Source organism: Pseudorca crassidens, chromosome 2 (genome assembly GCF_039906515.1).
Source record: "Pseudorca crassidens isolate mPseCra1 chromosome 2, mPseCra1.hap1, whole genome shotgun sequence".
Lineage (NCBI taxonomy): Eukaryota > Metazoa > Chordata > Mammalia > Artiodactyla > Delphinidae > Pseudorca > Pseudorca crassidens.
The window spans coordinates 135,093,276-135,106,900 of NC_090297.1; the positions used below are offsets into that span (position 1 = coordinate 135,093,276).

The 13,625-nt window shown below is 42.5% G+C and overlaps 1 protein-coding gene across 3 annotated transcripts in view; it reads right to left on the reverse strand.

Annotated features, from left to right (window-relative positions):
- Window positions 1-2,308: 2,308 nt before the first annotated feature.
- Window positions 2,309-13,625, reverse strand: part of ACBD6 (acyl-CoA binding domain containing 6) — a 230,215-nt gene continuing 218,898 nt past the window's right edge. For 2 of the 3 annotated variants that reach the window (XM_067728811.1, XM_067728808.1), the window contains one exon: window positions 2,309-2,596. In XM_067728811.1, coding sequence (XP_067584912.1) covers window positions 2,442-2,596 — 155 coding nt within the window. In that variant the 3' untranslated portion in view covers window positions 2,309-2,441. The remainder of the gene's footprint in view (window positions 2,597-13,625) is intronic. The other variant, XR_010941233.1, reaches the window with a different exon arrangement.

Here is a 13,625-nt window from a genome sequence, read left to right on the forward strand (position 1 = left end):
ATGAACCTTCAGGGAATTCCCTGGTGGTCCAGTGGTTAGGGAATTCCTTTCACTGCCGGAAGGCGTGGGTTCAATCCCTGATCGGGGTTGAACCCGTGCCATGCAGCTTGTGGGATCTTTGTGTTCTTTGCTTGGTGGTAATCGCTGCAGCTTTGGCAATGGAACTCATGATCTGGCTGAAGTATGATGCACTTCATAATAGTTCAATAATTTAAGGGGAATGAAAACAAACCAAGATCCAGTTTTCTCTGACATTTATGAATGAAATCTTCCCCTTAATAAGGCACAGGGAGATGATCCACAGATTGTTATATACGACAGTAAAGTTTTTGAAAATTCAGATACGGGCAACAAAAGTATAGATTTTGGAACCTGATTTTAAAATGCACTTGAAAATGTTAAGTTGATGACTTTTTTTTTTTTTTTTTTTGCGGTACGCGGGCCTCTCACTGTTGTGGCCTCTCCGGTTGCGGAGCACAGGCTCCGGACGCGCAGGCTCAGCGGCCATGGCTCACGGGCCCAGCTGCTCCGCGGCACGTGGGATCTTCCCAGACCGGGGCACGAACCCGTGTCCCCTGCATCAGCAGCCGGACTCTCAACCACTGAGCCACCAGGGAAGCCCGATGACTGTTTTTAGTGATAGCTTTCAATGCAAATATGAAACCTTAAAATAAAATGAATAAAAACCAAATTACATTCTTTATTTAAAAACAACCTGTTTTAGATGTGGCAAAACAGTTTATTAAAAACTTGTCTAATACATACCCAGGTCGAATTACAAAAGAGAAATGAAAAAAGGAGTTCCTTGATAGCTTCTTGCTCAGATAACTACCCTGAAATTGGAAATGAATAAACACTTTTTGATTTGCTAATGTCCGAAAAATGCACAAAGTAATATCAATTAAAAGCTTCATGCAACATCTTGGTCACTTTTACTGTAACTAATGAATAATGTTACTTAAAACACATTCAATTAATGTGCAAGATGAGAGAATTTAGCTGAACAGTAGGTTGCCATGTAGCTGGGACTGTGGGAAAAGAACAGATAACGAAGAGAAAGCTCTGCTAGAATTACAGTAACATTTCAGTATGTCCTAACGTGCTCATCACTTCCACAGATAATTAAGAAGTCATTTAAAAAATGAATAACCTTGGTGAGTGGTTTTGGTTTACATCTCAGAAAATAAGAGGTTAGAAAAATCACAAAATAAGCAGCATTAGTAATATGCCTCATTGCTGCTCTGGACGGGCTTGTTCCAGAAGGACAGGTTAGCTTGAGCTAATGAAACTCTTGTCCATTGTTGAGGGCTCCACTAAACAAGTTTATTACTTGCTATCTTAGGAGTGACACGTTAGAAAAATTATCTTTTAAATGGTCATCTTGGCATCTCAACTTGTTTCTTCATTTCTCTTCCTATGACAACTATCTACTTTCCTCACATAATAAGAAATGTCAAGGAATTTCCCAGATGGAGTTCTTGAGGCTTAAAGGGGGAAATGTAGGGAGCCAGTTTCACCAGTGGCATACTTGTCTATCCTTTAAATAAAACCTGTGGCGTACTTCTCTATGTTTTTAATAAAAAACAGAAGTGCTCCAGAAATAACTTCAATCACACCTAAGTACTGGGGCATTACGGCTGTTTCATATTAGACCCAAACAGGCCTAACAGTTCAGGTCTGAGCTAGTTACAGAGACCGCTGCCATATGCGACAGGAACGTGATAGCCAATTAAAAGGGTCCTAGGGAGTTTCCTCCCTGTTTTGTAAAGGTGAGTTTAAGGAATCCTGACCTAACCAGTGCATTCTTCTAGAATATGTGTTTCCATCCTCAAATGTCCAAGATTCTGAGGTTTTTCCGTAAATCTGGTTGCTCCTCTGATTTCTATATCCCTTACGTGACAAAACTCTGCCCTTTCTCTCTTTTGCTTTCTTAACAGCCCTCTTCTTTCCTATCTTCCCAATTCTGTCTGACAAAAGAATAGATGTTTTAGCTACTTATTCAGACCAGCTGTACCAAATGCCACGAGACCGTGTGAGCTCCACCATATTGGGATTTCAGGGAACTTTCCCTAACTGTCAGTGTAGTACTGCCGGTTCTACTTCCCTTCTCTATGTTTTTTAAAAGAGCAGTCGTGTTTAATATTGTGAAATATGATGCATCTCCTCCTCCCCCAGCCTCTAGAACAGTGATAAATTTCAGAGCACGTTCAGCGGAATTGGATTGTATTATGCACAGAACACATGTTCATCACCAAACGGTACTTGCTGGAATATATGTAAGTAGAAGGAATTGCTGAGACTTCAAAACCCCAGTTTCTCACAACTGATTTTATTAGCCAGTGTATACCAAAGAGGGGTGGCAAAAGAAGGGTTATTTTTGAAGTTTTCTTTCACCACTGAAGCCCTGTGCTGTTATAGACTGTGGGTTTCCAGTCTTTTGATTAAGCCTTGCCAGTCGTGTGCTGCTGTAACATCAAAGTGACCGCTCTGCACCCTGTTGCCTCCTCCGGCAGGCAGCCATCCTGGTCTCGGACTGTGGGGTCGGCGCCGGACTGGAGCAGCAGCTCAACAATGTCCAAAAACTCACAGGCAGCAGCTGACAGGAAAATCGACAAATACGAAAACCAAGTTACCATGAGACAGAGAGTACTAGACGTCAGCAGGAAAGGCAAGTGCTGAGCAATAAGGAATCCTGAACAGTGGGCGACGGGACAGTGGCTGGGGGTGATGAGGCCTTGTAACGGAACTGCGCCTGACGGTGGGTTTGCCGGTGTTAGGAAAATCAAATTTGCCTTTGTGTTGCCCAGAAGCTAACAAACAAATACATTTTTTAAAATTGTGAGGCTTCTGGACTCTATTCTTCAGGATGGGATGAAGGGAAGGAACAAAAATAGTTTAAGTATTTCATTTACTTTGATCAAAATGATAGGTTTGTAGGCTAAGTCAAAAGGCTCAAAATACTGTAAATGTCAAAGAAAGGATTTTGTTTTGTCTTTGAAGAGGGGATAACTGGGTAACTAACTGAACTTTAAAATTCGTAAATGAAGAAAGAAAAAAAGGTGGCCTAGTAATCAGACCATCCCTCTAAAGCAACCTTAAAAAAATGGTACCAATCACACAAGACACAGGAAGAGGAAAAGGGCCTACAGATATCAAGACTTATTATGAGGATGGTATGGTACTGCCCCCAGGATGGACAAACAGACCAAAGGGCTAGAAGAGAGGGCCATCCATTCTTTTGCACACGTACAGAAACTTGATTGTGACAATGCTGGCATTGAAGATCAGCGAGGAAACAAAGCTCCATTAATTAGATGGCACTGAGACAACTGGGCTAAAGTCAAAAGTAGGCATTTCACACAACATAAAACACAAATAGCAACAAACATATGAAAAGATGAGCAACCACATTAGTAATCACGGAAATAAAAATTAAAACCAGGAGATACCATTGCACACCCACTAGATAATTGAAAACTAAAAACTGAGACAATACCAAGTGTGAAGGAGGCCAGGAGCAAGGGAGACTCCCCTCTGGACTGTGGAGAGTGTACACTGTGCATCACTTTGGACAACACTTTGGACAACAAGTTGGCATTACACCTTAAACCTAAACAAATGCCTACCCTTGGACCCAGCAATTCTACTCCTAGTTATACTCTCTAGAAACCTTTGCATGTGTTCTCCAGGAGATATCTGCAAGAATGTACATATAGTAGCCCTGTTTGTGATAGACCCCAAATGTAGACAACTCAAGTGCCCATTAAGAATAACATGTAAAAATAAAATGTTGTTTACATATACAATGAAATCCCTTACCAAAATGAAAACTAATGACCTATAGCTTCATATAACATGAGTTTATCTCTAGAACAATGTTGAAGGGAAAAAGCAAATTAGAAGAATACATACAGTATGTTTCCATTTAAACACAATTTTAAAAACAGGCAAGACTAAACACCATTGTTCAGAGACCCAAATACGAAGTGAAACTCTAAGGGAAAATAGTGGTATGAAATTTGGGATAGTGCTAATCTGGGGTGGGGGGTGGTATAGGGAAGGCCATATAATTGGATAGGCACACACACGGGGTTTCAAAGATACTGGCAATGTTCTCTTTCTTAAACTACGTGGTAGGTATACAATTTTTTAAAGGTACATTTTAAATTCTTCGTATACATTTTATATACAATTTTGTAGTGTGATATATTACACAACAGCAACAACAAAAGGTTTTTAAAAGAAAGGGAGAGCAAGAAGGGTAAGTAGTTTGATTCAATGAGTATTTTACTGAATACATACCATACCAGTCCTATCAAGGATACAGGTAAGATTCCTGCTCTAAGGAACTTAGAAGGATGAGTAAACACTGTGGCAGGTGGGGACACACACACACACACACACACACCTGCAAAGGTGAGGGGGATGGGGAGAGGAGGAGGAAGCTAAGGAATCAGGAAAAATACTACAAGTAGGTGGTATGTAAGCTGAGCTTTGAGGACAGAGTAAAATTCCAGGTAAACTTAGAAGAAAAGGCATGCAGAGTGACAAAACAACATTAAGAGAAGCAGGAGAGCACAGGGAATGCTGAGAGAACTGTCTGCTGGCTCAGAGAAGCAATATAGAGTGTCAAAAGCAGAGGCTGGATTTAAGTTAAACTATACAAAGCCTTGAAAGCCATACTAAGAAGTTGGGCATTTATGAGGAGGGGAGTAGCATAATTTGACCTCTGTGTTAGGATGATAATTCTAGAGTGACTTGTAGAACCTAAGCATTTGTGGCAGTTAAGAGACTGTGGTAGTCCTTTTCGGGGGCTTGAAATTAGCTAGTGTTGGCAGGAGTATAAAGAAGGGACTGATAAATAAATGCTGGAGAGGGTGTGGAGAGAAGGGAACACTCTTGCACTGTTGGTGGGAATGTGAATTGGTACAGCCACTATGGAGAACAGTATGAAGGTTCCTTAAAAAACTAAAAATAGAACTACCATACGACCCAGCAGTCCCACTACTGGCATATACCCTGAGAAAACCATAATTCAAAGAGAGTCACATACCACAATGTTCATTGCAGCCCTATTTACAATAGCCAGGACATGGAAGCAACCTATAAAGATGTGGCATGTATATAAAATGGAATATTACTCAGCCATAAAAAGAAACAAAATTGAGTTCTTTGTAGTGAGGTGGATGGATGTAGGGACTGTCATAGAGACTGAAGTAATGACAAAAGAAAAAAACAAATACCATATGCTAACACATATATATGGAATCTAAAAAAAAAAAAAAAAAGGTTCTGAAGAACCTAGGGTTAAGATGGGAATAAAGACACAGACCTACTAGAGCAGGGACTTGAGGATATGGGGAGCGGGAAGGGTAAGCTGTGATGAAGTGAGAGAGTGGCATGGACATATATACACTACCAAACGTAAAATAGCTAGCTAGTGGGAAGCAGCCACATAGCACAGGGAGATCAGCTCGGTGCTTTGTGACCACCTAGAGGGGTAGGATAGGGAGGGTGGGAGGGAGGGAGATGCAAGAGGGAAGAGATATGGGAACATATGTGTATGTATAACTGATTCACTCTGTTATAAAGCAGAAACTAACACACCACTGTAAAGCAATTATACTCCGATAAAGATGTTAAAAAAAAAAGAATAAAGGTAGAAGTCTAATTAAAAAAAAGTTTGTGAACACTAAATTTAATAATTAACGAAACTGATATAATGTCATATTTGTAGACACCTAGCTAAACATTTAATTATTTATATTTTGCAAGTTTCTTTTTGTTTTCTGGAGCAAAGATATTTTGTTTCAGATTTCAGGTACTTTTATAGGTTTTTGAAAAGCTCTTAGGCCCAAGGCCTGTGATCGTAATGTTTACTGAATAAAACAGCCTGAGTATTTCTACACTTGATAAAATTACTGATAAATCTGATTATATAGAAACCTAAAACTGATAAATTTGAACACAAATTTAAAACAGCTATACCACACACACAAAAATACTATATACAAAAGTAAACCATAAACTGGGAAACATATTCACCTACATAACACAGATAAGAGCTAATATCCTTAATATTAAAACAAAAAAAAACTTTAACAAATCAATCCAATGGTCAAAAGAAGAATCAAAGATGACACCTATGTTTCTAGTCTTGGAGAACACATAGATGCTGGTGACATCTCTAAAATAAGGAACCAGAAGAAGCAAGAGCAAAGTTTTTGGAGGGGAACAGAAGCAGAAAATTATGGAGGGGTAGAAATAATATTGTTTGGGACATGATAAATATGTGGTACTAGGGGATATCTATATTGATAAGCTCAGTAGGGAGGTAAAATTTGAATCTGAAAAAAAAAAACCCACTCACCCCATACACACCACTATCTCCATTTTTACTGTACTGTGTGACTTTCTGAAGACATATGCTTTGGGCTCAGGATTTTTAGCAATTTTTCTGGATACTCTTTAAATATATTTATATTACATGATCACTCTGGCCAAAGAGCTACCTACCTAAGGTGGTTTCCCTTACCATGCTGGAGAAATACATTTGAAAGAGACATACAGATTATTGAAAATTCCTAATGGTGTCCTTACCAGTAGACACATTTATGTGGTTGGGAAATAAAAAGCTTAAGAGGCAAAGACTGTTAATGCCCGTTATTAAATTTTCACTTGTAATTTTTACTACAATTTACATTCATCCACTTTGGTTTTCATTGTTGATCACTAAGCATGTTTTACTAATTATTATTTTACAATTATCTCTACTGGGTTTTCTTCTCCCTGTAAACAGGCTTTAAGACTTCACTAGCTCTCTTTTTTTTAAATTAATTTATTTATTCTTGGCTGCGTTGGGTCTTCGTTGCTGCACATGGGCTTTCTCTAGTTGTGGCGAGCAGGGGCTACTCTTCGTTGTGGTGTGCGGGCTTCTCATTGCAGTGGCTTCTCTTGTTGCGCAGCATGGGCTCTAGGCGTGCAGGCTTCAGTGGTTGTGGCATGTGGGCTCAGTAGTTGTGGCCCATGGGCTCTCGAGTGCAGGCTCAGTAATTGTGGCTCACTGGCTTAGCTGCTCTGCAGCATGTGGGATCTTCCTGGACCAGGGCTCAAACCCATGTCCCCTGCAGTGGCAGGTGGATTAACCACTGCGCCACCAGGGAAGCCCCACCAGGGAAGCCCCACCAGCTCTTTAAAAGCGCCATTATCAAGCCTACTTATAATGATTCTCCTTTGCCACACCTGGTCTTCTCTCTCCACCAGGCTTTCACTAGACTCTACTGCAGTGAGCCTGCATCAGAATCACCTGGAGGGCTTGTTGGACCACAGACTGCAGGGTGCCCCCCCCCCCGCAGTTTCTGATTGGTAGGTTTGGAGCAGGACTGAGAATTTACATTTCCTAGCAGGTTCCCAGGTGATGCTGATACTGATGATCTGGGACCTCACTCTGAGACTCAGGGCTCTACCAGCGTGCCTCCTGCCTCACACTATTGGTCAATTTTCACAGCTAGAGCCACTTAACTCACACGTATTGATAATGCCCCACACAGGTAAGAAGGAACACAGGCCTCTCATTGGTTCGGTGGGACGTAACTTTATGTCGGATGTGACGTGGGTAGCAGAGCTGAGCCTTTGCTGAGTTTTCCAGCTCCCGTACTTCATCCTCTCCTGGATTCTTTGCTGAACACGCTATTTCCTCTGGCACTAGGACGCTTTGATTTCCCTTGCTCCGTTCCTTCTGGAAGCGGAAGATGAGCAGGTAAGTTCACTTCCCACATCTGGGAATATACCTGGTTGCCTTCTGGACATTTGTGACGGTGCTGGTTTGCCTGTGCTGATTTTTTTCCGTTGTTTGTTGTTAAGACTTTGAAGTTTGCCTTTTCTGTGCCAGTGAGTCTAGTGTCCTGGGTCTGGCGTTCCGGGCCTGACTTCAAATACCCCAGGCTACCTTCTTCTCTGCTTTTCAAACAGTTGAACAATGTTGTTGTTAGTTCTATGACTGCTGCGCATTCTTTCCCTATCCTGATTTCTATATGTATTTCCAGACCCCTCAACCCCGGGCTCCATCTTCCTAATGCTCTGAGACTCAGGGCTGGCTTGGTCTTTTTCCTCTATCAGTGATTACTTTTCTGGTAAGATCATGAACCTTGGCTGGAAGGTTTTTTGTTTTTTGTTTTTTTTTTTTTTGCGGTATGCGGGCCTCTCACCGTGTGGCGTCTCACGTTGCGGAGCACAGGCTCCGGACGCGCAGGCTCAGCGGCCATGGCTCACGGGCCTAGCCGCTCCGCGGCATATGGGATCTTCCCGATCCGGGATACAAACCCATGTCCCCTGCATCGGCAAGCAGACTCTCAGCCACTGCGCCACCAGGGAAGGCCCGTGGCTGGAAGGTTTTTTTTTTTTTTTTTGCGGTACGCGGGCCTCTCACCTCTGTGGCCTCTCCCGTTGCGGAGCACAGGCTCCGGACGCGCAGGCCCAGCGGCCACGGCCCAAGGGCCCAGCCGCTCCGCGGCACTTGGGATACTCCCGGACCGGGGCACGAACCCGTGTTCCCTGCATCGGCAGGCGGACTGCGCCTGCAGGGAAGCCTGGCTGGAAGGTTTTAATGCCACCTACATGCATGACTTAGAGCCTAGTAAGTCAACTCTATTTTTTCCTTTTTAAACCTGTGTCAAGGAGGTCTATGGGCTTGCCATGCAAAGTGTAGTCTGAGGATCAGTGGCTTTCAGCATATTAGGGGAGCTTGTTAGAAATGCAGAGCTTCACGCCTCACCTCAGATGTACTGAGTTAGAATTCATGGTGTAACAAGAGCCACAGGTGGTTTTCATGCACATTGTAAAGAACTGATGTGTGGTATAGTGCCTATAGGATGAACTGCTCCCACCTGAGACTAATTATTATGACTCTCAACCTTACCAATCACTACTTTTTCCAACTTCCTTATTGCTACTGATGTAATTCTACAAACCTGTGTTGGGTGAGTTTCCTGATGACAATGTGAACTATGACCTACAACCCATGATTCTGTAGGAACCCAGAGTCCCTCTGTGTACATCTCACATTTGTTGTTTCTTAGTGTATCTTTTGCACAAGGCCTTTTCAACTATGTCAACATACCAAAGGAATATTGGCTTTTGGCCATGATCTGATGTGGGCTCGGATGACAGGCAGCCTGAGGGACCGGGGCGGATAAGTACCACTCAAGTTCAACAATAAATTTTAGGTGCTTAATGTAATGCTGGCCCACAGAAGGTGACCATCCAAATACCTCTCATCAGTAATTACCTTGAAGAAGGTGTTGAAAGTAGATCAGGCTGAGTGAACTAACCCCACCCCTGGGCTTTGGTGGTGGGTGGGGCCAGCAGTACTGGTCTGGACAGTCACCACTGAATGGCCTTGTTGCCAGAAACCATCCCTGAAGGAGCAGGACTCCAGCCAGTGACCTAGTCCACAAGTCAGGTCCAACCATTGCAGGGGGGTGGGGCTAGTAAGATACATACGGAGTGTCAGAACCTCAGTCAAGAATGCCTACATTCAGAATAGGGATACAGCTCCGAAAGGAGGAAACTGCCACATTAACCTGGAGACCCAGGTGCACAGGCCCTTATAAGTAGTGCCATAGAAAGAACATGGATTCTAGAATCCAAGCTGGGTTTGTGTGACCTTGAGTAACTATCCTCAGATGGTCTTCCTAGGCAAATGAAAATGCATGTCCAGGGTCTACTAGAGGACTCAAATAGTAGATGCTTATTAAATGGTAGCTACTATTATGTTTATTATAGAGGAAATCATATTCTTATGTGAGCCTATGGACCTCAAGGCTGCTTCAGGTTCTCTGAATTCTGATCCGCCTGGTTGGAGGGTTGGGTAGCTAGTATAGTACCTCATTCAGGATTTGGGCAGAAGGAAACACGCATGCTCAAAGCACAAGTGCTTAGCTAGGTACATTGGAGGACTTTTTTTTTCCTTTCCTCTTCTGTTCTCTTCTCTTGTCATTTGATGACTAACTTTAGAGTTTTGTTTGGATTCTTTTTTCTTTTCTTTTTTTGTGTGTATCTATGGTAGATTTTTGGTTTGCGGTTACCATGAGGTTTTGATATAGCAGTCTCTATATAAACAAGATTGTTTTAAGTTGCTGGTCTTTTAATTTCAAATGCATGTCCAATATCCTGTATTTGTACTACCCTCTTCTCACAGTTGCTGGTTTTGATATCATTTGTGTGTGGATGATTTCCTACCTTTACAGTATGTTCGCCTTTACTGGTGAGCTTTCCCATTTGTAATTTTCTTTTTTCTAGTTGTGACCTTTTCTTTTTCATCTGGAGAAGTTTCTTTAGCATTTGTTGCAAAGCTGGCCTGGTGGTCCTAGATTCTCTTAGTTTTTGCTAGTCTGTAAAGCTTTTGATTTCTCCATCAAATTTAAATGAGAGCCTTGCTGGGTAGAGTATTCTTGGTTGTAGATTTTTCCCTTTTATCACTTTAAATATATCATGCCACTCCCTTCTGGCCTGCAGAGTTTCTGCTGAAAAATCTGCTGCTAGCCTTATGGGAGTCTCCTTGTATGTTATTTGTTGCTTTTCCCTCGTTGCTCTTAATATTTTGTCTTTAATTTTTGTCAATTTGATTACTATGTGTCTTGGTGTGTTAATTCTTGGCTAAATCCTGTATGGGACTCTCTGTGCTTCCTGGACTTGGGTGACAGTTTCCTTTCCCATGTTAGGGAAGTTTTCAGCTATTACGTCTTCAAATATCTTCTCAGGCCCTTTCTCTCTTTCTCCTTCTGAGACCCCTATAATGTGACTGGTAGTGCATGTGATATCCCACTTAAACTGTCCTCATTTCTTTTCATTTTTTCTTTATTCTGTTCCATGGCAATGATTTCCACCACTCTGTCTTCAGCTCACTGATTTGTTCTTCTACCTCATTTATTCTGCTATTGATTCCTTCTAATGTATTTTTCATCTCTTTACTGTATTTGTCAACTCTGTTTGGTTGTTCTTTATTTTCTCTTTGCTGAGAACTTCTTGTAACTTCTTCATCTATGCATCCATTCTTTTCCTGAGTTCTCGGATCATCTTTATGATCATTACTTGAAACTCTTTCTCAGGTAGATTGCCTATCTCCATTTCACTTAGTTGTCCTTCTGGGGTTTTATCTTGTTACTTCGTCTGCAGCATATTCCTTTGCTGTCTCGTTCTGTTTAAATTTCTATTTGTATTTTTGTTTCTGTGGTAGGTTAGTTACATTTCTCAACCTTGGAGAAGTGGTCCTCGTCCCAGCAGTGCATTCCCCTCTCATCACTCAGGGGCAGGGACCAGCTGTTCCCAGGGTAGGTTCTGACCTGAGTTTATGGACTCAGTTCTGCAGGCTGTAGGATCGTAGTTTTCCGGTGTTTGTCTCCTGGTGGGTGAGGCTGGTCTGGAGGCTTGTGCAGGCTTTCTGGCAGGAGGGACTGGTGCCTGCCCACTGACGGGTGGAGCTGGGTCTTGGCCCTCTGGTGGGCAGGGCCATGTCAAGGGACCTATCTAGAGGTGGCTGTGTGCTCAGGAAGTCTTTAGGCAACCTATTTGCTGATGGCTGGGGCTGTGTTCCTGTCCTGTTGGTTGTCTGGCCTGAGACGTCCCAGAACTGGAGCCTAAAGGCGGTTGGGTGGGGCCAGGCCTCGGTGCTTATGACCAAGGCAAGATGCCTGCCTTCCATGAGAGTTCATGTAGATGACGCTCTCCAATATTTCTGCCACTGCCACCAGTGTCCATGTTCCCAGGGTGAGCTACAGCTGCCCCCCCCCACCTCCCCAGGAGACCCACCAAGACCAGAAGGTAGGTCTGGCCTGGGCTCCTACAAAGTCACTGCTTTTGCCCTGGGTCCTGGTGTATGTGAGACCTTGTGTGCACCCTCCAAGAGTGGAGTCTCTGTTTCCCCCAGCCCTGTGCAGCTCTTGCGATCAAGCTCCTCTGGCCTTCAAAGACAGGTACTCTGGGGATCCTCCTCCCGATGCCAGACCTCTAGGCTGGGAAGCCTGATGTGGGGCTCAGAACTCTCACTCCTGTGGGAGAACTTCTGCGATATAATTATTCTCCAGTTTGTGGGTCACCCACCTGGGTGGTATGGGAATTGTTTATATCACGAGTTCGCCCCTCCTACTGTTTTGTTGTGGTTTCTTCTTTGTGTCTTTGGACGTAGAATATCTTTTTTGGTAGGTTCCAGTCTTTTTAATCAATGGCTGTTCAGCAGTTAGTTGTGATTTTGGTGTGCGTGTGAGAAGAGGTGAGCTCAAGGTCCTTCTACTCCGCCATCTTGTCCATCCCAGATTCTTCATCCACTTTGGATTGTGCCAGTTAACATACAGAGCAAGATTCCCTGGTTTTTCTTCTTTTTTTTTAAAATTGAAGTAATATTCATTCTTCTTAAAAATTGAATTCTGGCAAATGTGTCTACTTGTGCAGCTACCATTACAATAGAGACATAAGACATGTCCATAACCCCCAAAAGTTCCTCCTGGCCTCTCTGCAGCCAATCCTCTTACCCCCACCCATTGCCCCTGGCAACCACTGATCTGATTTCTGTCCTTAGGTTTTGCCTTTTCCAGAAATGGAAATCATACAGCCTACAGTCTTCTGTGTCTGGCTTCTTTCATTGAGCATGATGCTTTTGAGATCCATCCATGTTGCTGCAGGTATGAGTAGTTCTTTCCCTTTTGTTGCTGAGTAGTATTCCATTGTATAAAAGTATGCAGGCATCTGGCTTGTGTCCAGTTTTTGGCCATTATGAATAAGATCCTATGAACACCTGGATACATGTCTTTGTATGGATCTTTTATGTTTTCACATCTTTTGGGTAAATATCTAGAGTGGGACTGCTGAGTCACATGGCAAGTGAACATTAAGCTTGAATAAGAAACTACCAAACTTCCAAACTTTGTATTCCCACCAGTATGTATGAATTCTAGTTGCTCTGTATCCTTGTCAGCGCTTGTTATTATCATTAAAATTCTTTTTAGCCATTCTAGTTATGTCTCTAGTACGTATAGTATAGGTACTATATAGTATAGTCAGGTCTTCTTATTGTGGTTTTTAATTTACATTTCCCTAATGTCTACTGATGAACATCTTTTTACATACTTATTTGCCAGTCATCTACCTTTGGTGAGTTATCCAAATCTTTTGTCCACTTATTAATTGGGGTGTCTTTTTAATAAAGTTACAATTATTCTTTATATATTGTTGGATATAAGTTTTTTCCAAATATGTTTTATAAATATTTTTTCCCACTGTGTCTCGTCTTTTATTAACAGTATCTTTTTTTGTGTGTGTGTGTGTGGTATGCGGGCCTCTCACTGTTGTGGCCCCTCCCATTGTGAAGCGCAGGCTCAGCGGCCATGGCTCACAGGCCTAGCTGCTCCGTGGCATGTGGGATCTTCCCGGACCGGGGCACGAACCCGTGTCCCCTGCATCGGCAGGCGGACTCTCAACCACTGTGCCACCAGGGAAGCCCAACAGTATCTTTTGAAGGGTAAAATTTTAAAATTTTGAATGAAGTCCAATTTATTTTTTTTCTTTTATGTTTTGTGCTTTTTGTGTCCTATATAAGAAGTCTTTGTCTATCTCAAGATCACAAAGATTTT